Source organism: Schistocerca gregaria, chromosome X (genome assembly GCF_023897955.1).
Source record: "Schistocerca gregaria isolate iqSchGreg1 chromosome X, iqSchGreg1.2, whole genome shotgun sequence".
Classification (NCBI taxonomy): Eukaryota; Metazoa; Arthropoda; class Insecta; order Orthoptera; family Acrididae; genus Schistocerca; species Schistocerca gregaria.
In genome coordinates this window covers 159,552,498-159,579,971 of record NC_064931.1, presented here as the reverse complement: position 1 = coordinate 159,579,971, position 27,474 = coordinate 159,552,498, and the positions used below count along the sequence as shown (strand labels likewise).

The 27,474-nt window shown below is 39.7% G+C and overlaps 1 protein-coding gene across 3 annotated transcripts in view; it reads left to right on the top strand.

Moving 5' to 3' along the window:
- The window catches only part of LOC126297779 (cullin-5), a 203,646-nt gene extending 176,525 nt beyond the window's left edge, over positions 1 to 27,121 (top strand). For 2 of the 3 annotated variants that reach the window (XM_049988959.1, XM_049988958.1), the window contains exons 15-17: positions 1,487 to 1,610; positions 18,367 to 18,575; positions 20,623 to 27,121. In XM_049988959.1, the coding sequence (XP_049844916.1) occupies positions 1,487 to 1,610; positions 18,367 to 18,561 (319 nt within the window). In that variant the 3' untranslated portion in view covers positions 18,562 to 18,575; positions 20,623 to 27,121. Of the gene's footprint in view, positions 1 to 1,442; positions 1,611 to 18,366; positions 18,576 to 20,622 lie in introns of those variants that run through there. The other variant, XM_049988960.1, reaches the window with a different exon arrangement.
- The last annotated feature ends 353 nt before the right edge of the window (positions 27,122 to 27,474 follow it).

The following is a 27,474-nucleotide window of genomic DNA, read 5'->3' as shown; positions in this document are numbered from 1 at the left end:
AAGGTGTACAACTTTGCTTCCGCCATTTTGTCGCCAACATTTGAGGCTTTAAGGAAACAAATTGGTTACACACGTATCATTCAAAGTGTTTCCCATTGCTGGCCACTGCTTTCTCCCATCTTTCGGGCAGTGTATGAATCCCGCATCTAAAAAATTATTCATGTTTTGTAGCAATCCGTGAATCGGTCTAATTTGTGACTTCTTCGTGAGATCGGAAGTGTTGGTCAGCCAGGCTATGCGCCATTGATCTAAACAGGTGATTGTCGGAGGGAACAATGTCTGGAGAATACGGCGGGTGGGGTAAGACTTCCCATTTTAACGTTTCCAAGTACGTTTTTACCTCTTTTTGCAACATGGGGTCGAGTGTTGTCGTGATGCAAAATCACTTTATCGTGCCTCTTGCTATATTGTCTTTTAATGCTCTGTTGAAACGCATTAGGGCTAATTGTGTTAGGTAATGAGCACCTGTGATGGTTTCACTTGGTTTTAACACCTCATAGTATTCAACACCGAGTGGTCCCATCAAATGCAGAGCATGATCTTGGAGCCATGAATATTTGGTTTGACTGTCAATGTGGAAGCATGGCCGGGGATAGCTCCATGATTTTTTGCATTTAGGGTTATAGCAATGAACCCATTTTTCGTCCTCGGTCACAGTGCGATCCAGAAATCCCTTCCGTTTTTGCCTCTGAAGCAACTGTTCACAAACACAGACACTCCATTCAACGTCTTCTTGGTTTCGGCTCACACAGGACCCAAGTTCCTTCGTTCTGAATCATGCCCATAGCCTTGAGACATTTTGAAATGGCTTGCTGTCACTCCCACTAATTGTGCCAATTCATATCGAGTATGACATGAGTCTTCACTCAGCAATGTCTCCAATTCTGCATCTTCGAAAACAATCTCTATTCCACCACTATGCTGGTCTGACGTTAAAATCACTGTTCTTGAAGCATTGAAATCACTCATAACATGTTCTTTCACTAATGGTATCCTTACCATATGTACTTGAGAGCATTCGATGAGACTCGGCCATGGTTTTCTTCATATTGAAACAAAACAGTAACACCTCTCACAAGTGACAAGAATTAGGCCCATAAACTGACATTTTCGATCAACAACTACTTTATGATGCATACACAAATTGAGTGATGTTTGAATGAGGTTATGGTGACCGAGGTCCAAGCTAAGTGCCTGACGTCTGCGATCTGTGTCTTTCGACCACTACTTACTGTTGTCGCCACATATCAGCAAATGGCGGAAGCAAAGTTGTACATCGTGTAATAAAATGGGTTGCAGAATATGAAAATGCAGTTTATATGTTGTTGAAGAAACTTCACAAAATGTAGTGCAGTTTCTGCAGATAAGTCACTGTAACGAAGTTATTTTGAAGGCTGTGTTGTCATTTATTTTCTTAAACCAAAACTACTTGTCATTTACAGTAAACACACACTTACCCCATTTGCCGTCTGCTATTATCCTATAGGAAGAATGGAAAGCTTCAGAAACGGGGGAAAATCAACCTCGTTGGACGGCTGCAGCTTTCCACTGAGAGGAGCAAGGAGGAAGATAATGAAAGTATAGTGCAGCTGAGAATACTTCGTGTACAGGTAAAGGATATCATATTATTTCTAAAAAAAAGTTCTACTTCATGGTAATGCAGTGGTAAAAAGAAAAACTCTTGAAGCCCAGTCTATATTTGAAACTGGAGCAATATTTTATGAACTTAGAGAGACCAGTCTTGAGCTGTATTTTGCAATTTATATTATTGACTTTTCACATTTTCTTAATGATGATGTCATTAGGGCTACGGAAAAGGAAAGGGGCTAGTTATCTGACAAATATAAATAGATTAGCAAATACAACAAAATTTTTCAAAACATTTAGTCTGGTTCTGTGCTCATTTCGCATTGTTGCAATATATTTTTAAATAATTCAGTTATAGTTACAAACAAATAAAGAAATAAGCAAAGAAATAGAGACTGAACTACAATGCTGACCTGAAATACAGAGCCTGAAGAAGAAAATAGAATAGCAAAGGCCAAAAGTGATGGAAATACTTGTCATGTGCTGGATATACTTGTCGTGCTGGATAATCTCTGAAAAAAATCAGCATAGTCTGTAAAGAGGGTTACATCAGCCACACAGTACATGACTATGAAGGCAAGTGGTTTACTCGATGGAGCTTCAGATGGCAGGTGTAAGGAATCTAGCAATTTGAAAAATTCCATGTACGGGTGGTATGTCGCATGTCGTTTGAGTCGGTGCTGCCATATACCATGCTTTCAGTGAGTGTCTCCTCTTTTGTCAACAGACAACTGTGACCAAGTGTCTGCCTAGCCACCACTTTTAAAGTTACAAACCACTTCCTTTGAAGACTCTCAACCATCCACATCCTGTTACCATTTAGATCCCTACATCCCTTCTCCTCAATGTTGATGCCAACTCCCTGTATGCTAATGTCCCCCATTCCTGTGGCCTCGCCACTATCGCACACTACCTTCTCGAATCCACAGTACTGCTGCAAGCACCCACATGGCACCCTTCTGTGCCGACCTGTTAGTGGACCATTTAGAGTCCTAGCCTCCCAAAACCCCAGATCTTTTGTCCAGTTCAGGTCTACTGATGATATTTTCATGATTTGGGCCCTGGACTGAGACACCTTTTTGTCATTTCTGTGTAACCCCAACTCCTCCTGTCCGATTTGTTTCATTTAGTCCTCCTCGGCCTGTCATGCCACCTTCCCAGATGTTGACCTCAGCCTCAGTGACAGCTCCACCCATATTTCTGACGATATTGAGCTTACCAAACAACAGGATCTGCATTTTGACAGCTGTTATCCCTTCTGCACCAAAAAATCGCCCCCAACATACTCTGACCACTTGTGAAATATGCATATGCAGCTATGAAAATTCCTTCTTCAGTATACGGAAGGTTTCACTAAACATATTCCTGTTTAGTTGGCAATTATTCAAGACTCATTGCATGTGACAATGCAAGTTAGAAAATTGCTTTCTTAGCATAAACTTTACTTCTGCAGTATACTAAATGAATTTAGCTGTTTGTGACTTATCATTGCATCATAACAGTACAGTAAGATTGGTCTGGTGAATTTGGAAATGTCACGTGGGCAGTAGAACAAACAGTCTCCATAACATTAGAAAACATCTTTACTTCCATGTTTATTAATTTGAGATACGTTTATCGCATAACCTTCATAGGTAGTAAGTATTTGGCACAGTATTCACAACATGAGGGTAATTGTCCTTTGAGGGGTAAAAATGAAAAGGGTTGAATTATCAAATAATCTTTATTGCCAGTGTTTTTATGACTCTTATTACTTGGTATCAGCACAACCAATTATTTGATATCCACAGCTGGATAGTCTTCCCCTATACACTCTGAATTGTTTTGATGTCTTCCTTCAATTCAACCTGGTACGGATCCCAAACACTCTATCAGTACTCAAGAATAGGTTGCATCAGCATCCTATACAGCGTCTCTTTCACAGGTGAACCACACTTTCCTAAAATTCTCCCAATAAGCCGAAGTCGGCCATTTGGCTTCCCTACCACAGTTTTCACATGCTCATTCCACCTCAGATGACTTTGCAACGTTACGCCCAGATATTTAAACAACTTGACTGTGTCAAGCAGGACACTAATAATACTATATTCAAATATTACAGGTTTGTTCTTCCTACTCATTTGCATTAACTTATATTTTTCCACATTTAGGGCTAGCCGCCATTCATCACACCAACTGCAAATTTTGTCTAAGTTATCTTTTATCTTCCTTCATTCTCTCAACTTCAACACCATACTGCACCATGGTATCATCAGAAAACAACTGCAGGTTGCTGCCCTTCCTGTCTGCCAAATCATTTATGTGTATAGAGAACAACAGAGGTCCTATGAAACTTCCCTGGAGCACTCCTGGCGATACCCTTATCTCTGATGAACACTCGCTGCCGAGGACAAGGTACTGGGTTCTGTTACTTAAGAAGTCTTTGAGCCACTCACATATATGTGAACTTACTCTATATGCTCATACCTTCATTAACAGCCTGCAATGGGCCACTGTGTCAGATGCTTTCTGGAAATCTAGAAATGTGGAATCTGCCTGGTTCCTTTCACCCATAGTTCTCAGTATATCATGTGAGAAAAGGGCAAGCTGAGTTTTGCATGAAAAATGCTTTCTAAAACCATGCTGATTCATGGATGTAAGCTTCTTAGTCTCAAGAAAGTTTATTATATCCAAACTGAGAATATGGTGGTGGTTGTTAGAGTTTAACATCCCATCGACAACGAGGTCATTAGAGACGGGCTGAGAATATGGTCAAGGATTGTGCAGCAAATAGAAGTTACGAATATTGGCCTGTAATTTTGCGGGTCCATTCTCTTATGTTTCTTATATACTGGAGTCACCTGCACTTTTTTCCAGTCAGTTGGGACTTTTGTGGGGTGAGAGATTCACAATAAATGCAAGCTAGGTAAAAGGGCAATGCCATAGAGTACTCTTTGTAAAATCAAACTGGGATTCCATCCGGACGTGGTGATTTATTTGTTTTCAAATCTTTCAGTTGTTTCTCTATGCCAGCTGTGCTTATTTCTATGTCATCCATACCGGAGCATGTCCAATGGTCAAATGGCGGTATGTTTGCACGGTTCTCCTTTGTGAATGATTTCTTGTATGTGAAATTTAAAACTTTGGCTTTCATTTTGCTATCTTCAACTGCCACACATGACTGGTCAACAAGTGATTGATACAAGCCTTAGGACCGCTTAGCAATTTTACAGATGACCAGAATTTTCTCGGGTTCTTTGCCAGTTCTTTTGCTAAGGTGTGACAGTGGTATTGTTTTATACTTCGCGCATAGATCTTTTCACAGATGCACGAATCTCTGCTAACCTTTGCTTGTAATCATTTGTGCATCCTCTGTTTCTTCAGCATCCACTGAATTTCATTATTAAACCATGGTGGATGTTTTCCATCCTTTATGCACTTACTAGGCACACAACTCTCCAGACCACGATTTGTGATCTGCTTAAACTTTGCCCATAATTTCGCTACATCCATCTTACTGGAACTAAGTGTTGCCAATTCACTGTCTAAGTGATATGTTAATAACTGTTCGTCTGCTCTATCTAGTAGAAACATTCTGCTACCCTTCTTGATTGACTTTTTAACTTTAGTAATCCTTATTTGGAGTCATGGTCAGCATCTCAGCACCATACATAACAGCCGGTCTTATAATTGTTTTGTAAATGAGGATTTTAGATTTTAGTAATAGAAGTGAGCTCCTAAGCATGGGTAGTGCAGCAAGGTACCATCTGTTGCCTGTTGCTATTCTAGCTTGCACCTCAATGCCAAGTCCGTAGCTCGTGGTCTAGTGGCCAGCATTGCTGCCTCTTGATCACAGGGTCGTGCGTTCGATTCCCAGCTGGGTTGGTGATTTTCTCTGCCCGGGGATTGGGTGTTTGTGTTGTCATCATCATCATCATCATTTGTGACAGTAGTTAGATTGGATTGTGTAAAAAAAAATTGGACTGCGTAAAAACTGGGACTTTCTACACAGGTGCTGATGCCTGCACAGTTGAGTGCCCCACATACCAGTCACCACCACCACTACCATCTCACTATCACAGAGACAAATGACATTGGTAGTCAATCCAAAGAACTTGCAAGTCTTTCACCCTTTGAAACTCCTTGTCAGCTAGCCTGAGATTTGGTATGTTTCATTGCTTGGTTATTGCCATATAATTGGTCTTTTTGACATTGACTTCCAGGCCAAGTTCCTTGTACTTCTCTCTAGTTTTTGATGGGTATCGTCCAGCACAGCAGTGTTTTGTGCTAGTAGTGCCATATCGTCTGTGTAGGCTAGGTACCATAGTGAACAATTAAAAATGGTTCTTCCTCTCTCTAGCTCTGTCTGATTTATTACTTTTTAGAGAGAGGTTGAATAGAAGTGAGGAGACAATGTCACCCTGTTTCAGTCCCTTCTTCACTTCCACGTCTCTGGAGATTTCTCCCTGTATTTTTACTTTGCAGGTGGTGTCACTGAGGGTCATCATAGTAAGTTTGAGTTTCTTAGGTATTCCAGTATCTTTCATTACATTACAAAATACCAACCTTGAGATGCTATCATAGACGTGTTTAAAATCGATTTAAAGCTAGTGTATGCTCATAACATTTTTTTCAAGTAGTATGTGCAAAGTGAATATCTGGTTGGTTGTCAACCTATTTCTTCTAAAGCCACTCTGATAGTCTCCAGTTCTTTCGTCCACATAGGAAGTAAGCCTCATAGTTAGGATGTGAGAGAACACTTATATGTAGTGTTTAGCAGGGACATTCCTCGCTAGTTCTGGAAGTCCTTTTTTATGTACGGGGTACATTATAGCCATTTTCCACTCCAGTGGCATGCTCTCTTCCTGCCAGATGCTCAGTATTACTTTATGTATTGCTTTCCACAGTGTATCCCTACCATATTTGAGAAGTTCTTGCTGGATCTGATCTGCTCCAGGTGCCTTATTGTTTTTTAACATCTTAATAGCGTGTATCACTTTCTCCAGCGTGGGTTCTGGTGTTAAGACCTCTGGTCCGTAATAAGTTACTTCCATCAGTTCTTATCATTCAAATCTTTCTACTTCTGGACTCAGGAACCCTTGGAAGTATTCTGACAATCTTTCAAGTATTTTATTACTCTCCCTTATCAAATCCCCTTCTTTTCTCCTAGACATATATGTTCTGGCTTGAAACCCAGGCTTTCTTTCTTTAATACTTTGGTATATTTCATGTATTTGCTTCCCTTCTCCTAGCTGTTTAACTACTTCCAATTTTTTTCTAGTGCTCTTTTCTTCTGTCTGCAAACCCTCTCAGCTGCATGGTGCTTCTCATTATATTCACTCAGGTATGCTCTACTGCTTCTCTGAAATAATTTCATTCATTCTATGTTATGTTCCTCAGTTCTTCTTGTACATTCTTCGTCAAACCAATCTGCCTTCCTTTGAGACACTATGCAACCCAAAACTTCTCCAGCTGCCTCGAGGATTGCAGTCTGACATTTCCACATTATTTCTGTATGTTCATTTGACATGTTGGTACCATTCTTAATCACCTCTTCTATTTTTGTCTGATATACTCTCCGTATTTCTTCTCACTTCAGTTTCTTAATGTTAAAACTCTATTGCTTGTGACCTTTTTGTCTCCTCAATAGTGAAATCCTTTGCCTAAACTTAATTCTCACTAGATTATGGTTTGAACGGCAGTGAGCTCCATGTGGGCTCCCAAAATACATTGTCTGATCTGTGTCTTCAATCAGGCAATGTATGGTCTATATGATTTCTAGTTTGTCCATTTGGAAGCATCTTTGTTTCTTTGTGTATGTTTTTGTGTGGGAAACATGTACTGCCGACAATCATGTTTTTGCTTATAGCAAAATATGGAGACTATGTCCTCCTACACTAGTGTCGTCGTAACTGCCGTCTGCTTCACATCTGCTGTGCAGCGAGCTACCTTAATTTAAGTATTAACTGTATTTTTCTTCCATGTGTTTTTGCTTTTAGGAAGCTTTAATTGTTGAGTGCTAGTAATAGTGTTCCATAGATTTCCTGTTTGTTTTGAATACAGTCAGAGTGAGTCCCTTTAGTCAACCATAGTGCCAGTAGTGCTAGTATTTGTTTTCAATACAGCCCAGAGACAGGTAATGCTATTTTCATTCTTTTCTACAAGAAGTGGCTAGCAACCACAGTTTAGTCAACAATCGGCTGCCTTTAGTGAATTAGCAGTCTAGTTAAGTGGATTAACTCTCTACAGTAAATTGATTTCTTAGGATGGATAGGATGTGTGACTGCTGTGTACGGACACAGGAGGAGCTGGCCACTGTTCGCGAACAGTTGAACGTGTTGATGGCTGCTGTCAGCCATCTTCAGGCTGCTGCCTCGAAGTGTAGCGGCAGTGGGGAGTCTGCTGCGTCGCATGGTACACCCCATGGTTTACATGCTTCACACACTATCCCTGCTGTCAAGACATCTTCGCGGGTACTGGGCGCGGTTGGGCCACCTTCTACCCAAGGGGAGTGGCGGGTTCAGCGGCATTCGCAGCGCACGAGGCGGAGGGTCAATGTGGAGGCTGCCCGTGTGGCTTCGCCCGCTCAGCCTGTGAGTGGACATGTGACCGCTCCTTCAGCAAGGTCCGAGCAGGCACACGGGGGGAGTGGTTTATTAGTGATTGGGAGCTCAACCGTTAGGTGGGTGATAGAGCCCCTTAGGGAAATAGCGGAAAGGTCAAGGAAGAAAGCCAGTGTTCACTCTGTCTGCTTGCCGGGGGGAGGGGGGGGGGGGGTCTCATCCGAGATGTGGAAGCGGCCCTGCCAGCGGCGAGAGAGAGCACTGGGTGCACCCGACTGCAAATTGTTGCTCGTGTCGGCACCAATGACTCCTGCCGTCTGGGTTCAGAGGTCATCCTCAGTTCGTACAGGCGGTTGGCGGAACTGGTGAAGGCGGAAAGCCTTGCTCGCGGGGTGGAATCTGAGCCAACCATTTGTAGTATCGTTCCCAGAACCGATCGCTGTCCTCTGGTTTGGAGCTGAGTGGAAGGCTTAAACCAGAGGCTCAGACGATTCTGCGGAGATCTGGGGTGCAAATTTTTAGACCTCTGATATCGGGTGGAGAAATGTAGGATCCCCCTGAATAGGTCAGGCATGCACTACATGCTGGAAGCGGCTACAAGGGTAGCGGAGTATGTGTGGAGTGCACATATGGGTTTTTTAGGTTAGAGAATTCCCTCCCTAGGCCCGACAAGGCGCCTCCTGAGATGCGGCAAGGTAGGAGTAGGCAAAATGCAACAGGGAATAACCATATCAATGTGCTAATAGTAAACTGCAGGAGCGTCTATAGAAAGGTCCCAGAACTGCTCTCATTAATAAACGGTCACAACGCCCATATAGTACTAGGGGCAGAAAGTTGGCTGAAACCAGACGTAAACAGTAATGAAATCCTAAACTCAGATTGGAATGTATATCGCAGAGACAGGCTGGACAGTGAAGGGGGAGGTGTGTTTATAGTGATAAGAAGTGCAATAGTATCGAAATATTTCGAGTAGATTTCCCCACCATGTTATAGTTCTGGGTGGAGATTTTAATTTGGCAGAAATAGACTGGGAGACTCAAACATTCATAACGGGTGGCAGGGACAAAGAATCCAGTGAAATTTTTTTAAGTGCTTTATCTGAAAACTACCTTGAGCAGTTAAACAGAGAACCAACTCGTGGCGATAACATATTAGACCTGATGACAAACAGATCTGAACTATTTGAAACAGTTAACTCAGAACAGGGAATCATCGATCATAAAGCGGTTACTGCATTGGTGATTTCAGCCGTAAATAGAAATATTAAAAAAGGTAGGAAGATTTTTCTGTTTAGCAAAAGTGACAAAAAGCAGATTACAGAGTACCTGACGGCTCAACACAAAAGTTTTGTCTCAAGTACAGATAGTGTTGAGGATCAGTGGACAAAGTTCAAAACCATTGTACAATATGCGTTAGATGAGTATGTGCCAAGCAAGATCGAAAGAGATGGAAAAGAGCCACCGTTGTACAACAATCGAGTTAGGAAACTGCTGCGGAAGCAAAGGGAACTTCACAGCAAACATAAACATAGGCAAAGCCTTGCAGACAAACAAAAATTACGTGAAGCGAAATGTAGTGTGAGGAGGGCTATGCGAGAGGCGTTCAGTGAATTCGAAAGTGAAGTTCTATGTACTGACTTGGCAGAAAATCCTAAGAAATTTTGGTCTTATGTCAAAGTGGAAGGTGGATCAAAACAAAATGTCCAGACACTCTGTGACCAAAATGGTACTGAAACAGAGGATGACAGACTAAAGGCCAAAATACTAAATGTCTTTTTCCAAAGTTGTTTCACAGAGGAAGACTGCACTGTAGTTCCTTCTCTAGATTGTCGCACAGATGACAAAATGGTAGATATCGAAATAGACGACAGGGAGATACAGAAACAATTAAAATCGCTCAAAAGAGGAAAGGCTGTTGGACCTGATGGGATACCAGTTCAATTTTACACAGAGTATGCGAAGGAACTTGGCCCCCTTCTTGCAGCGGTGTACCGTAGGTCTCTAGACGAGCGTAGCATTCCAAAGGATTGGAAAAGGGCACAGGTCATCACTGTTTTCAAGAAGGGATGTCGAACAGATGTGCAGAACTATAGACCTATATCTCTAACGTCGATCAGTTGTAGAATTTTGGAACACGTATTATGTTAGAGTATAATGACTTTTCTGGAGACTAGAAATCGACTCTGTAGGAATCAGCATTGGTTTCGAAAAAGACGGTCGTGTGAAACCCAGCTCGCTCTGATCGTCCACGAGACTCAGAGGACCATAGACACGGGTTCACAGGTAGATGCCGTGTTTCTTGACTTCCACAAGGCGTTAGATACAGTTCCCCGCAGTCGTTTAATGGACTATTAGACCAATTGTGTGATTGGATTGAAAAGTTCCTAGATAACAGAATGCAGCATGTCATTCTCAATGGAGAGAAGTCTCCCGAAGTAAGAGTGATTTCAGGTGTGGCGCAGGGGAGTGTCATAGGACCGTTGCTATTCACAATATACATAAATGATCTTATGGATGACATTGGAAGTTCACTGAGGCTTTTTGTGGATGATGCTGTGGTGTATCGAGAGGTTGTAACAATGGAAAATTGTACTGAAATGCAGGAGGATCTGCAGCGAATTGACGCATGGTGCAGGGAATGGCAATTGAATTTCAATGTAGACAAGTGTAATGTGCTGCGAATACATAGTAAGATAGAGCCCTTATCATTTAGCTAAAAAATAGCAGGTCAGCAACTGGAAGCAGTTAATTCCATAAATTATCTGGGAGTATGCATTGGGAGTGATTTAAAATGGAATGATCATATAAAGTTGATCGTCGGTAAAGCAGATGCCAGACTGAGATTCATTGGAAGAATCCTAAGGAAATGCAATCCGAAAACAAAGTAAGTAGGTTACAGTACACTTGTTCACCCACTGCTTGAATACTGCTCAACAGTGTGGGATCCGTACCAGATAGGGTTGATAGAAGAGATAGGGAAGATCCAATGGAGAGCAGCGTGCTTCGTTACAGGATCATTTAGTAATTGCGAAAGCATTACGGAGATGATAGATTAACTCCAGTGGAAGACTCTGCAGGAGAGACGTTCAGTAGCTCGGTACGGGCTTTTGTTGAAGTTGCGAGAACATACCTTCACCAAGGAGTCAAGCAGTATATTGCTCCCGTTTACGTATATCTCGCGAAGAACCATGAGGATAAAATCAGAGAGATTAGAGCCCACACAGAAGCATACTTACAATCCTTCTTTCCATGAACAATACGAGACTGGAATAGAAAGGAGAACCGATAGAGGTACTCAGGGTACCATCCGCCACACACCATCTGGTGGCTTGCGGAGTATGGATGTAGATGTAGATGGGCCTCTCCTTTTAATATTTTTGCATTCAAGTCTCCATTAACATCTTGTGATTGGGAGCCTGATCATACAATTGCTCTAACTTTGCTATAAAACTCGTCCTTCTGTTGTTCATCTGCCTCCTCTGTGGGTGCATGTACATTTATCACTGTTAAGTTGAAAATTTTTCTCCTTAATCTTAACATGGAGATCCATTCTTTGATTGGTTCGAAGCCCAACACTGCATGTTTCAGTTCATTAGTGACCACAAAATGTGTTCCAAAGGTATTTGTTGTCCTGCCACTATAGAAGGTAGTGTAACTTCCCGAGTTCATTGTGTAACTTCCCGAGTTCATTGTGTAACTTCCCGAGTTAGCGTTCATTGTGTAACTTCCCGGAGAGCCAATATTTTTATATCGTAATTGTTAACTTCCATTAGCATCTGACATGGGCCTCCAGCTTGGTATAGATTCCACACTTTCCATGTTCCTATGTATATATCTCGTATCCTTTTTTTTGTTTGCTGGGGTTGTCATCAAAATATCTGTCTGGCTTATTCATTTTTTAACATTCGCAGCTACAGATTTTTAGAGGGGAAGACTGTTGATCTTCCACCTAACCATTTGGGGGGTTGCCCCCTTACAGCTCGCCAGGTAGCTGACTCCATTTTCAGATGAGCACCCTTAGCCTTTCAAAATCCCTCTACGGACTGCAAGGCAACAGTCGATGGTTGAGGGCTTCTCTTCCTTTCTTCCAAGCCATTGACTCTCATACCTACTGATTTTGGTCTGCTCCAGGTATTTTATTTCCCTGGTACCCTCCATAGCTGTAGAACGTTCTCCTCTCCGCCGCTTGGGGACCAGCATCCCCACACGGTGTAAAGGAATACAGGGTGGTTCAAATTGAATGGGACAAAAATAAAATATTCCTGTGATTACAGCAATTACTTTATTTCAGAAATACATGTATAACCTGGAAGATTAGCTCTCACAGTTTAGGTTGGCAACAGTGAAACAATGGAAAGTCGCTGTTGTTGTTCATCACTTGCATTAGTATTCAAAATGGTGGCATCCATGACAGAAAAGGTGTATTGTCATAGAATACATAAAACATCATCAATAATAATTGTTCAAAGACATTTTCAGACCTAGCTTTTGTAAAGTGGCACCACACCATAACAATACTGCTAGATGGTCAAAGCAGCTCAAGGTGACAGGTTACATATGTAAGAAGAAAACTGTGGGAGGACCATTCATTGACAATGAATGTGATTCCCCAGAAAATACCTATGTTGTGCCAGCAGAGAAGTGAATGTGTTGCAGTGAACAGTATGGCATGCATTGAGCAAGGGTATGCAGTTCAAATCTTGCAGGTGCTGAAACTAGTTGATAAGCCAAAATGGAGAGTGCTCACATCTCCAGAGTAGCGAGTTACATATTTAGCTATCCCTGTGTTTTACTAATAGCATATTTCTTAAATTTCATGTGTGGTTTTCTAATTAAGAGGTTTAATCATGCATGATTAACTGTGTGTGAAAATTCAGGCAGTCAGCAGCGCTGCTTTCATTTTTTCAGAACAGCCAGCTACGCAACTCATATTTTCATCAACGTTCATTGGCGACATATCAGGAGGGTAGCAAGTTGTGTATCTAGGCTTTTCTAATTTATACCTAGCTACAGCTCACAAACAACTGAATGAATTTTTGGCTATGGTCAAATACCTTCACACTGCTGCCTCAGGGTGTAGCGGTTGCAGAGAATCAAACACATCGCATGGGACACCGCCAGATGTCAGTTGTTTCACCCACAGGTTCTGCTTCCAGGTCTCCTCCCAGTGTTCCTGACATGGTAGGTCAACCCTCACAGCAGGGTGATTGGCAGGTGGTAACACTTTTGTGTTAATAGTCAGAGGGCCAATATGGGGGTTGACTTTCTGGCCTTATAAATTTACACTAAGAGTGAACAGATGGCCTCCCTTCAGCAGTATTTGAGCAGGCACTCGTCGGCGGGGGTTTGCTAGTTCTCAACTGATCCAATGTTAGGCGCATTATGGAGCCCCTTAGGAAGGTTCCATTCAAGGCTGGAAAGAAAGCCAATGTGTACTTGGTACATCTGCCAGAGCACCTCATCTAACATGTGGAGGTGGCCTTGCCTGAGGCTATAAAGTTTGCAGGGTGCAGAGATCTTAAAGTTTTGGCTCACGTCGGCACTGATGATGCCTGTCTTACGGGTTATGAGGCAATCCTCGGTTGTAAAGGTGGCTGGTGGAGGTGGTGAAGGCTACTAGCTTCATACACTGAGTGCAGGCAGAGCTCACAATTTGCAGCATTGTTCAGAGATGATCAGGTTCTTTTGGAGTATAACGGAGTGGAGGGTCTCAACCAAAGGCTTCATTGGCTGTGTGACAGTCTTGGCTGCAGATTTGTAGACCTGCATTATCAGGTGGGGATTTGTAGGAATCACCATGATAGGTCAGGGGTGCACTACACAAAGGAAGCAGTTATTTAGGTAGCAGACTACTTGTGGAGTACGCATGGATGTTCTCTAGGCTAGGCAGTAATTTGAGGTACTCTGATGAACACTCGCCCGTTGATCTAAAGACAGCAAAGTCAGACCACATTCAGAGTAGACACACTTTAACTGTCAAAATTTTATCAGTAAATTGTCAAAGTATTCGTAACAAAATTCCCAATTTTTTTCTCCTCCAGGAAACGTCTCCTGCTCAAATCATTCTTTGGATCAAGAGTGGCAGAAACCTGAAGTAGAAAGCTCTGAGATATTTAGTGATTCATGGAACATCTGTCTGAGAGACAGATTAAATGCCATAGGAGGAGGTGTGTTCATCACAGTTGACAAAAATATTTTCACAATTGAGGTTGAAGTTGAGTGTGGCAGTGAAGTTACCTGGTTGTGTATTAACAGGTCGAAGTTCACTGGTGAGTGTTATTACTAGCCACCTGATTCCACTTTGACAGTTCTAGAGCTTCAAAGGAAGCCTGTGGTCAGTAATGTGCAAATACCCAGATCATGCACATCAGTCAGTCTTGTAGCCTTGCAAAGTACTTTTGAAAGTAGTTTTCCAAAAACTATCTTGAGCAACTAGTTTGGCAGCCCACAGGCAATGGAAATACTGTATACTTTGTAGCTACAAACAGGCTAGAGCTTATCAACAGCTTCAGTATAGAGACAGGGATAAGTAATCGTGGTGCCATCATAGTGACTTTACTTATGGAAGTTAATAAATCAGTCAAGTAGGGTAGGAAAGAGTTTATGTGAGAGAGAGAAGATAAGCAGTTGTTAGCATCTCACTTTGAGAATTAATTGACATCACTTAGTTCAGTAATATGGACATAGAAGAATTGTTGGCAATGTTTAAACAGATAGTAGATTGTAGTCTGGAGAACTGTGTACATAGTAAGTGGATTAAGAACAGAAAATGCTCACCATGGTTTAACTGCGAAATTCGGAAAATGGTGAGAGAGCAATGGCTGTTGCACTCTTTGTCCAAAAGAGAACATGCTAATGACGACAGGCTAAAAAGTGTATAGAGATTTGTGCATCCGTGTGAAGCATACATCTGCATCTACAACTTAGCAAAAGGTCTGGCCGAGAACCTGAGAAAATTCTGGTACTATGTAAAATCATGAAGCAGGTCTAAGGTTCCATACACCTGTCTGGTGTGGCAGTGAAGACAGCTAAACAAAATCTGAAAATTTAAATTTTGCATTTAAGAAATCATTTGTGCAGGAGAATCGTGCTGACATTTAACCATCAAACACTCCCATATGGACAACATAGTAATAAACATCCCTGGTCTAGAGATGCAGCTGAAAGAGTTGACAACAAGTAAGTAGGAAAGTATAGATGGAATTCCAGTTTGGTTTCACAAAGAATACAGCATTGTCTCTTTCTTAGCTTGCATTTATTGCGAATCTGACACCAAGAGCAAAGTCCCAAGTGACTGGAAAAAAGCAGTGGTGACTGCTGAACGTAAGAAAGGTAAAAGAATGGGCCCACAAAATTACAGACCAGTATTCTTAACATCTGTTTGCTGGAGAATTTTTGAACACATTCTCAGTATGAATGTAATAAATGTCCTTGAGTCTGAGAAGGTTATGTCCACAAATCAGCATGGTTTTAGAAAGCATCGCTCATGTAAAACTCAACTGACTCTTTTCTCACATGATATATATGGTGAACAATGGATGAATGGCAACAGGCAGGCTCCATACATCTAGATCTCCAAGAAACTTTGGGCATGGTGCCCCACTTCAGACTCTTTAAGAAAGATCTGAGCATATGGAAAAGGTTCACAGATACACTTCTTAAGTAATAGAAGCCAGTATGTTGTCCTCAATGACGTGTGTTCATCAGAGACAAGGGTATCATCAGCAGTACCACAGGGGAATGTGAGAGTACCACTAGTGTGTTCTATATACATAAATGATCTGATGGACAGGGTGGGCAGCAATCTGCGGCTCTTTGCTGGTAACGGTGTGGTGTTCAGGAAGGTGGTGGAGTTGTGACTGTAGGAGGATAAAAGATGACTTGGAGAAAATTTCTAGTTGTTGTGGTGAATGGCAGCTAGCTCTAAATGTGTAAAAATGTAAGTTGATACAGATGAGGAGGAAAAACAAACCTGCACTGTTAGACAGCATTAGTAGTGTCCTGCTCGACACACTCATGTCATTTAAAAATCTGGGCATAATGTTGCAAAGCAATGTGAAATGGAACGAGAATGTGAGGGTTGTGCAAAGGTAGTAAATAATGAGAATTCTGGGAAAGTGTGGTTCACTCTAAAGGAGACTGCGTACCCTCCACTACGCACCGTAAGGTGGTCTGCAGATTGTGTGTGTAGTTGTAAATGTACACAAAACCATCATACCTGTCTGGAACATGAACATGATACTCTGAAACAATGATTTCTGTGCCATAACCAACCTCAAAGTCTTTGGTCCTTTCTTCTTCACAGAATATACTGTTACAGGCATAACCTATCTTGATATTCTTTCTCTCTGCTGGTTACCCCGGTTGAAAGAAGAGGTACCAGACTTCATTTTTCATCAGGACAGAGCCCCACCACAGTGGCATAACTTTGTACCTAACCATCTCATTGAGCATCTTCCACAGTGCTGGATTGGTCATGCTAGCTCAAATGATGACCATTCTTGTTGCGGCACCCAATTTCACCAGACCATGCACCACTTGATTTTTTCTTTTGGTGATGTGTGAGTACATGGTTTACGTACCCCCATTTCAACAGGATTTACAGACGCAAAGCCAGTGGATCGTCGGTGCGATTAACTCCATTGATCGGGCTAAATTGGATTGAGTCTGGCTGGAAATGCAGTACCGGTTAGACATCTGCTTTGAGTCCACAGTGAACATCTGTGAATGTCCGTAGAAACTCTTGAGAGTTAAACTTTCTGTCTATATGTGTGTTTCCTGATCTGAAACAATCAATACTGTAGTCATAGGAATACTTTTTTTCCCCATTCATTTTTAATCACATTGTATTTTCAGGTATCAATATTCAATCAAAAGTAGAGCTTCTTGAAATTCATGAAGACAGCAAACTAGAAGAAAATCTTAATAAAACATAACTTGAATTATTTTAGTGGAAGGTTGGAGGCTAGTACCTGGTGTTACTGGAAAAATGTTTGCAAATGGCCATACCATCCTCCACAACTTACAGGTGTGAAAGTAGACTTTGATTTATTGTTGTTGTTACAACAAAAAAAGTGAGAAGCTGAATGAATTTGAAGCATTACTTAAGAGATACTTGGCTGATATTAAAGCAAACACAAAAAATGTATTACAAATAAGTAGAACTAACAGTCTAAGTTACTCATTATTTCTTGGAATCTCAACCCTCCAATGTACATACTCACGTAGCAGCCAGACTTTGCTGGAAGTGTTGTCTAATATCTGATCTCATTCATCACTAATGGTCTCGGAAAGGTTTAGTTATAACTGAAAAGTTGCTTTTGAATTTTCTTTATTTTGTGCGAGATCGTGGATAATGAAGTCTAGGAAGAGGAAAATAAAATGCTGAGCATCATGTAGCTATTGTTCAAATAGAAATTTGATCAACACATTGAACCATGATACCAGTATTCAAAGAAACTGTTGCTGTACAAGCTTCTATGATGATTTCATTGTTCTGTATGTTGTGCATTGCAAGCTAGACATATTTTCGGTTAAAACTTTTGATCCTACTCTTGTAGAGGACTGGGAATGAATTGTTGGGAATATTGAGAAATAGTAGTTAATTGATTATGAAAAGGACAGATTACTACCCACCACATATCAGAGATGCTGATTCACAGGTAGGCACAACAGAAAGATTGTCAAGTAAGCTTTCAGCCAAAAAGGGAATTAGACAACACGAACGCACGCACGCACGCGCGCGCGTACACACACACACACACACACACACACACACACACACACACACACACACACACAAAATCCTTCTCTCAAACGTGTGTGTGTGTGTGTGTGTGTGTGTGTGTGTGTGTGTGTGTGTGTGTGTGTGTGTGTGTGTGTTTGTTTGTTTGTTTGTTGTCCAGGTCTGATGAAGGCCTTTTTGGCTGAAAGCTTTCTTGTTTGACAGTCTTTTTGTTGTGCCTATCTGTGACTCAGCATCTCTGCTATATGGTAGCAGTATTCTATACTTTTCATAGTATTCTCATTATTCCATCTCAAATTTCCCATTGTTTAATTAATTAATTGATTGATTATCATATTGTTTTCCATCTGTGGTGAATTATTTACTTCTGAAGCTTACGCTAATCATTGTTATTGAATAGTGTTAGTCAAATCACATTGCCTGGCTTATTTCTTTTTGCTCCTTCTAGTCACATTTAGTTATTGAGTGTTAACTATTATTACTCTGATTCTAGGAGGCTGTTATCAAAATTCTGAAAATGCGTAAACGAATTACAAATGTCCAACTTCAAACAGAACTTGTAGATATCTTGAAGAATATGTTTCTACCCAGCAAGAAGATGATCAAAGAGCAAATAGAATGGCTTATCGAACACAAATATATGAGAAGAGATGAAGACGATATTAACACATTCATATACATGGCATGAAAGAAAATGTAATGGTATGTATTTCATAGTTTGTTTTCGAATAGCTATTTCAGAAAATTGCTAAGTGCTTGTGTTTCACAGCAGTCCTTGTGTCTGGTACTAGTGCAGTAGGGAGTTGTGCAGTTTATTTGGTTCCTATTATTGCCAAATAAGTGCTGAGGGATGATTTCTCTACCGATGAAACACAATCTATTTCACACACTATCACTCTTCTGTTGTTGATTTAATACTAACATTTCTGCTCAACTGTGCCATCCTCGGTAGACGTCTTTGTCAATAAAATGGGCATAGTGCATTAAACGCAGTACTACTGATTTTGGTTTGGCTATGTTATATATTGTGACTGGCAAGCGAACACACACCTGCTTTTTGTTTGCTAATGAGCACACCGACAACCTTCTTGAACTCATGTGTCTAGGTATTTGCTGTTTTGGACCACAGCGTTAAGTGTGTCAGCAGTCCAGATTACAGCAAACAGTGCTGAACTCTCTCTGAGAGATTTGTACTCATTGCAGTACTCGAGACTTGATAAACCTTTGGGCAAAGCTGTTCCATTTATGATGGCTGTTAAGATGAAGTGACAGTCATATCACTCTGTGTGATCCAGTCCCATCTTTTCACTACACTTCAGCTATCTACTGGATCTGTGCTTGCATCCCTGACATGACAGCACATCGTGTACGAATCAGTGTGTCATGTTACTTCCCATAGACATATAATCCTGTATCATTTGAACTCACCTGCTTGTATTGCATCCTTTGACATTAATGTTGCTTTCACATTTCCACATTGTTCAGTGGCTTGTCAGTGATAGAGCTTGTTATAACACAGACCTTTCTGGCTTCACGAGAGAGGATGCTACTAGCTGTCTCTCTGCAGTTGTAATCACTTATTGCCGATATGTTTTCCTGTAAATTGTTGAAGTTGCAGTTTATTCAAACTATTCATTTTAGGTCTTGCTGTTTCAAAACTGTTAAGAGCACATTCCGAAACTCCACTATAAAAGTGGCGAGGAGCAACTCTCTGTCTAGTGATTGTGATTTAAGTTTTCCTTGGTGTACCAAAATCATTTCAGGCAAATGCCAGTATGGTTCCTTATCCCATAAAAGAATATTTTGTGTGCAAAAATATAACCAAGTTTATATTTTCCCTCAGTGGAAAATGGTGTCGTCTCGTGAAGTACCTCTCGAATGCACAAAAAACTTTCTATATAGGTTTTAATCTAAAAACCAATGTTATGGTGAATTCAAGAAAAATGTTTTATTTTGACGTAATTACAGATGATACTATGTGTGAAAAATTTTAAATGTTTGTGTTGCACACAAACTCTACATTTCAGGTACCATAAAGGCACTTTATTTGCATACTCAACCCCTCCTCTTTGTCTTTTATGTATTGTGTTTGTAAAAGTCTGGAAAATATTTGCATGTAAGACGTGTCACTTTCAGTCTACACCATGGTTGTCAAGTGGATGTCTCTTCTACATTAGAGGACATAGGCAACTTTTTGGTGAAATTAATTGGTCTTTATTTTCTGATATTTTTTGACTATGTTCTTTTATACATGATGTATGTGTTGAAACACGCAACCTACAATAAATGGTGACAAAAGTCTGATAGTATGTCTGCTCTGGGATATACTTTGTCATTCAGTTTCAAAGTCGATCTTGTATCTGCATGCTGTTATTTATTCTCCCTTCATTAGTTTTTCTGAAATTAGGGAACTCTAATGTATGCAACTGCATTGTGCCGACAAAACCAGCATATTATTTGTTGACAAATTTTGGACTAGTGTATCACTTGTCAAGTTAAATGCAGTAACCATTTCCAAGAAAATTGTGTAAATGTTCCTTGAGAATTTGGCATGTTATTTCCTTCTCAAAATACTGACTACCATAACTGATGAAATTTCATTCCGTATCTTCTACTCTTCACAGGAATAGATTAGCTTCATTCAAGGTGTCTGTTTCAGAGTCACAGCAATGATCATGAACTTATTGTAGCATATGAAATGATCTGTATTTAATCTTATATACTTCATAATTGTTTGTGTTTCGAATAGTTTGATGCCATTGAAGTATTTGTCTGCAAAGTGGAGGAATTTCAACAGAAGAGGAAGTTTCTTCATCCGGATTCCTAAGAAATGTGTGTCGAGCAACTCAGAAGTATGGTTTGTGTTATCAAGCACTTTTTGTTAGTGGCACATTTGTAAAAGTGGGACTTGTGCAGATACAAAAGCACATGGCAGCATTTTGTTGCAGAACTGTATTTTCACCAGATGGTTTCAAATCCAAGTGCCTTTCATGTTTATCATTGACAACTCTCAAATGTACCTCGTAAGTTATCACTTCTTGGAAGAACTGCTTATCCATTGCATGAGATCACTCACTAGCAAACAATTTGCACTGTTCTAACATGTCAACAAGTGCTAATCAGATAGGAAACGAGAGTGTTATGTAAGATACAATATGCAAAAAGTTGTTTAGCTACCGCAGATGAAATGGAAAGCTGCTTCCAGAATAATTCTTACCAACAATTTTACTAACAGTCAGGTGCAGTTAAACATAATGCATGTTGTAAAGTAATTTTTTTCCTTGGAAATCTTGCACACTGAGCTATCAGTACTGATCCAAAGGATGTAATTATGAAATAGCTGAAAAAATTGTACATTTCAGTTTTGTGAACAATAGATTAGTTAATTCTTAGCAGGTATATTTTATTGTTGTCTTGATGGTCTCAAAGTATCAATTTATTGGTGGTAATGTAAAATATGATAGATCAAACTGACTGTAAAAAGTATTTGGTAAAGGCTTCAGAGGTTATCTACAGATCTAAGCTATTGTAAACGATGATTTTCTCAGGAAATTTTCAGTGAATGCTTTTCAACCTTCCAAATTACAATTGTCTTCTGTAAACCAAATGGTGGAAGGCGAAATACCTCATGGATGTGACTTACATGTGTGTGCATTTTAAAAATGATTGTGAATGTGGGAGATAAATTTTCCCATAGCTCACAAAACTGCCACACGCCTCACAACACTCTAGTTCCTTCACCACTCACATTTATTTTTGATCCTAATGTGTTTTCATTTCAGTATCAATAATAGTAATAGATGTACCAGACTAAGGGTCGCACTGAAAAAGTAATCCAGGTTCTTGCAAAGTTTAACACAATTAGCCACAGTTGTCACTCAAAAGTACGGGGTGATTATAATTAAAGTTGAACTTTCAAACCGCTGTAGAAATAACACCACTCGTCAGAATGACGTCAAATTGCTATGGAATTTTACTGGAGAAGGGGGTAAAACGTATGGCAGAAGAAAGATAAATAGTTACAAAATGTAGCAATAGATGGCGCTGTAAGCATCATATTTTAATACTGGTCGACTACAAATGACAAATGAATCGTACAACAATGCCTAAGGTGTACATTTGACGTTAAACAAACTGTAGTACTCAGCGTGCTTGGGTGCACAGGTGTAATACTGTTAGTTACGTAAGCCCATCCACCACAGCAAGGTCATATCACACTGGATGGAAAAAATCTTTTTTTAATTGTCCGGAGCCCAAAAACAAGCTTGAATCAAAACCAAATCAGATTATTAATTTCCGTGTGACTGGCACAAAACATGTTCAGTATTTTGTTCAGTTTTCTACAACAAGTTGAAATCAAGCCGGCCGCGGTGGTCTAGCGGTTCTAGGCGCTCAGTCCGGAGCCGAGCGACTGCTATGGTCGCAGGTTCGAATCCTGCCTCGGGCATGGATGTGTGTGATGTCCTTAGGTTAGTTAGGTTTAAGTAATTCTAAGTTCTAGGGGACTGATGACCATAGTGCTCAGAGCCATTTGAACCTATTTTTTTGAAATCAAGAAATAGCATGTTCCACAACTGATCAAAGCGTTTCCAGTGACACGTTCAGAATGTGTTGCGCAATGCGTGCCTTCAATGCAGCTAAGTTTGCAATCAGAACACTGAACACATCTTTCGTATAGCCCTACAGCCAGAAGTCACGTGGATTAAGATCAGGTGATCGGGACCGCGAGGCTGTAGGGAAATAGCGGCTGATAATTCTAGCATTTCGAAATGGCGCTTCAGCAACTGCTCAGTTGAATCATGCATAAAAATGATCCCATCCGCACATCCACACTGTTGGGGAGCTGGAATGATGTGGTTGCACAAAAGACACTCATAGCATTTACCAGTGACAGTACAGTTAACAGGATCAGAAGCACCTGTCTCTTCAAAAAAATATGGCCCTATGATAAATGATGCTGTAAACTCGGATCACACAGTGACCTTTTCAGGATGAAGTGGTACTGGTTGATTTGTGTATGGATTTTCTATTGCCCATATTCAACAATTCTGTGTATTGACATATCCTGTCAGATGGAAGTGGGGCTTCATCTGTCCACAAAATCTTCTGCAGCTAATCATTGTCCACTTTCATGTGAGCAAGAAATTCTAAAGCAGAGGTCTCATGCTGGCAGGTCAACAGGAAGCAAGTGGTGATGGGTAATTTTGAATGGGTAACAAAGAAGGATGTTTTGCAGGATTTTACACACCGTGCTCACGGGTGTGTCCAGTGTTCGGGCAATTCTCTGTGCACTACACGTTTGCATACCACCACTCGTCTCCTCCTGCATTGCTGTGGCCGCTGATGTTGAATCAATTCGTTTCCTCCCTCTGGTTACGCACCAAAGGTACCTGTCTTTTCGAATTTCTGAATCATTTTTTCCAGACCCATGGCAGTCATTGGCCAATGCCTTTTATCAAATCCTTCAGTGGCCAGAACTTCTGCAGAGCGATGTATGCACAGTCATCATTCTTGTAATACAGCTTTAGAAGCAGAGCATGATCCTGCATTGAGACAGTCATGGTAAATGTCGCAGACGCGAAAGGAGGAAAAGCCATGTACCTTGTGAGTTTGTCAACTTCAATGGGTCATGCGCATGACATGATTTTTCATTTACATATTCTGACATACAGTGCCATCTATTGATCAATTTTCACACTTTTTTTTTCTTCTGCTATACGTTTCCCCCTTTTATGATAATATTCCATTGCAATTTGATGTCATTCTGACCAGTGGTATTATTTCTACAGCATTTTGAAAGTTTAACTTCAATTATAATCACTGTCTATCTTTCTGATGGAAGAATTTATGTAAATGAAAGTCTTGGGAAAAAAGAAATGAGAAGAAATAGGGTCTTTCTAGGCCCAGGTGTAAATATTTTATTTGTCAGTACTGACAGATATGCTGTGTGTGACTGAAGTAGTGTATAGAAAACAATGTCAGTGAAATCTATGGCAATAATTAAAGAGAGGGTACAGTTTTCAGGGTAGTGGGTTACAGTAAATGCACTGTTTGTTGGGGCTTTTCTACTTCATTGTGAGCAACAGTCACATTTAACCTGATTGTAGTTACATCTGACTTTCTACATGTTCAATAATAAACAGGCTTATATGTTTTGAAACTCATAAAACTAACAATTTTCTTGTTGCATAGTTACAGTTTCAATTGTTTACTTGTTAGTATATGCTTGCACTTTTGTCAAAACTGTACCCTTATTTGTAGGTTGGGAGATCATAGGACTGAAATGATGACCATCAAAACGTGTGGTCATCATCCCTCTGTAACAAAAAAAAAAAAAAACTTATTGTAAAAAATGGGAGCCTCTCCGTTCTGTCTGTCTAACACCCTTTCTTTAATGAGTGAATCATTTAACGAGTGAAGACTATAAAATTTGAATACATATATCATTGCAAATGGCTCACAGATTCTGTAAGCTACCAGATGCAGTAGGACAGATTAGATATTTCCAGTCTGTTGCAAATACCAAACAGAAGGCCTCAGGTCTTGGTCATTAAGCTATTTCCTTTGTGTTTCATGTATGACTGACTTGCAAAATTTGTATGTTTACTTAAAGAAATAAGGATGCTGGTACTAAAATCACCAGTAGTTCCTATAATGGTCGTAGGAAAATATTCAAAAACAGTATATCTGTCAGGCATTGCTATTAGAACTGAAACATGGAGAAAAAATGCACATGTTTGACAGAACTGTTGACCTGAAAGAGTATTATTGTTCACCTACGTTATCAAATACTCCAAAGTTTACTAAAAATACTACTGTTACAACATTGTCAGGCAATTCCATGACAGCATAAACTTCTTTGCAGAATGAAAGATTCATTCTGGAAATTGAGTATATTTTTTTGAAAACTCTCACCACAGAGGAATAGAAAAAGTTCCACATGCTTTGCACTCCCCCATACTTGACTTCTTGATCCCTGTTTTGTCTTTAATATGTTTCCTCTATAACCTCACACTCTGCTGTGATATATTGTCCAACACCCAGTTCTATCACAATAGTTACACTAAAAAAGTAAAGGGTCTTGTTATGTGTATCACACATGTATAGTAGTGTACCAGCTGACCTTGTGCAAGAGCTTTGGTCTAAAGCAAATATGGAATTTGTGTCCTAACTTTGAGAGACTTTGGTGCCAGTTATGTTTATTTAATGTTTATTTTATATAAATAAATGTTGTTTGTTTTGCATATTGTAAATTAGCCAAATCTGGAGATCATCATACCACACTCATTGGAAGCGAAGTGACAGCTAAAGATGAAATTTACTGTGAAATAGATGTAAACAAAATTTAACAATGATTGAGGACTGATATATTTGGGAGCTGTATATAACATTTTGTACGAGTAAAATAGAGTTGACAAAAGTGCCTCACAGCACAAAAATACCAAACTGTAGTAGCAGGTTATTCTTTTAGAACACTTACATAAAAGTACAGTGGAAAAAAAAGCTAAATTTAAACTAAATACTGTAAATTAATGTCAGAAAATGTGACTGTAATGGAGAGGAAAAACAAAATTCTACTTGAAAATGGAGGAGCTAATATGTGTAAAATAGAAGAAGAAAAACTACAGGTCAAATTTTGCTCCTTTGACATTGTGAAACAAAAAAGGTGATAGAATTATGAATTTCTGGTTAAAAAAAAAATTCTACTGTTACTTGACGCATTTGGTGTGGGTGCCTAGGAGAAACCTAAACAAAAAAAAAAGCTAAATGTCAGGAGAAGTTAGGGTGTGATCAATTGAAGAATGGCTTTGCACTGTTTATTTCAGGTGCTGTCTGAAGGCATCTTGTGGTAACTTTGAAAAACAAATATAAAATATATGGAACATTAGTTGAATTAATCTCCCTCAAAATGAGAGTAGACATGTGCAAAAAGTTGCATAGGGAGTCTCCCTTTCTTAGACAGTGGGAACATGAAAAATGAAGACTCGTACTTTTGATTAGCTTATATCCTGTGACTACATGACTCTGTGATAGTGAATCAGTGTGTTGTTCATTTGTGACTTAATTTGTGAACTCAGTGAGAAATACATACATGAAAATGTGTAAAAACAGACATAATTATAAAGAGCTGTGGTTGTATGAATGAAGTGGAGACAGGGTGTTGCTGCTCCTTGATCTTAACCCTTTCTGCTCCTTCGTTGCACTCATCCCAATATTTCATGGGTGTTGTGAATCTCTCATGAACTTGAATTATGACTGTTTGTGCTTGTATTCATAAGTATGGAAGTACTGTACCAAATAGTGGCCAATGAATACATCAATAGGGGTCATAATGTAATAAAATCATCTTGCTTTATTGACTGCGTCAGTGTGCAGGTTGTTTGCAACTTAAGTCGATGTGTCACTGTGTAGTAACTGTGTGTCAATGTGCAAATAATTCATTTCTTTTTCCACTACCAATCCTTATGCATAATATTCAAATCTGAAATGCAACTCTGTAACATTTAACCTGAAGACTCTGTGTTACCCAGAGAATCTTCACGTCTTTATTGCGAGCATGGCTTTTTTATATTGCCATTCCTACGTGAACATAATTCATTCTCAACTGTCTTTCCTTTGTCCAAAAGTGTCACTGTAGTAGCTGGTCACTTCATCAGAGTTTTTTCCACATGTTTAAGGCAAAATTTCAGAAGTTTCTGATTGCTTGACATCAGGTGCTATTACATTATATAATTTTTTGGGTAATTTAATATTATTTTGTGTTTTTAATGTGAGATTTAAGATGCATTTGCAAAGAACCATTTGTTGTGCTGTGGCTTCCTGCCACACATTTGCAGTCATTAAATACTTGTGTTAAATGTTAATAGTTACCAAAAATACTTTTAAAATATTGTGTGAAAGTAGTGGTATCAGGTGTCTGCCATTGTCGTAAATATCAATCACATGCACTGAAATTTGTATTTGTGGTATCCTGGCTTCGGCTTTAAAAGAAGTCACTATATATTTGAAAAATATGCAACGGATGAAATTTTTGGGTACTACTCAGAAATTTTGTTTTGGTTTGTTTCGTGATGGATGTTCTACATTATCTCGATTTAGATACTGTGTATGTGTGAATAAGAATATCTTTACAAAGAACAATGAGTCTCATCAGACAATGTTCCATGTTTGTCATTTGGAAAGTGAGCACTATGTGAGTGTTTGCATGTATTGATTTGTTATTTAATAAAGAATATGTGTAAACATTATTCATCATTTGTTTACTGTTATTGTGTAATCCTACTATGTGCAGCAAAATAAATTTTCTTATATCTATAATTATGAAAAGCATAGATAGCTACTCACTGTAAAGATGACACATTGAGCTGCACACATGTTCAACGAAAAGATTGTTACACACTCACAGTGAGCTTTTGGCCAAAGCATCTTTCAGAAAGAAAAGAAAGAAAAAAAAAAAAAACAAAAAAAAACACGCCACCATATAAGTACAATTACTTTCCAAAACAAAAACATTAAGAAGAATGCCAGTCATTATTACCAATAAATAATAATTGAATGGATCAGTGTAAGACATACTTCATGCACTGCTTAAAATTGTACT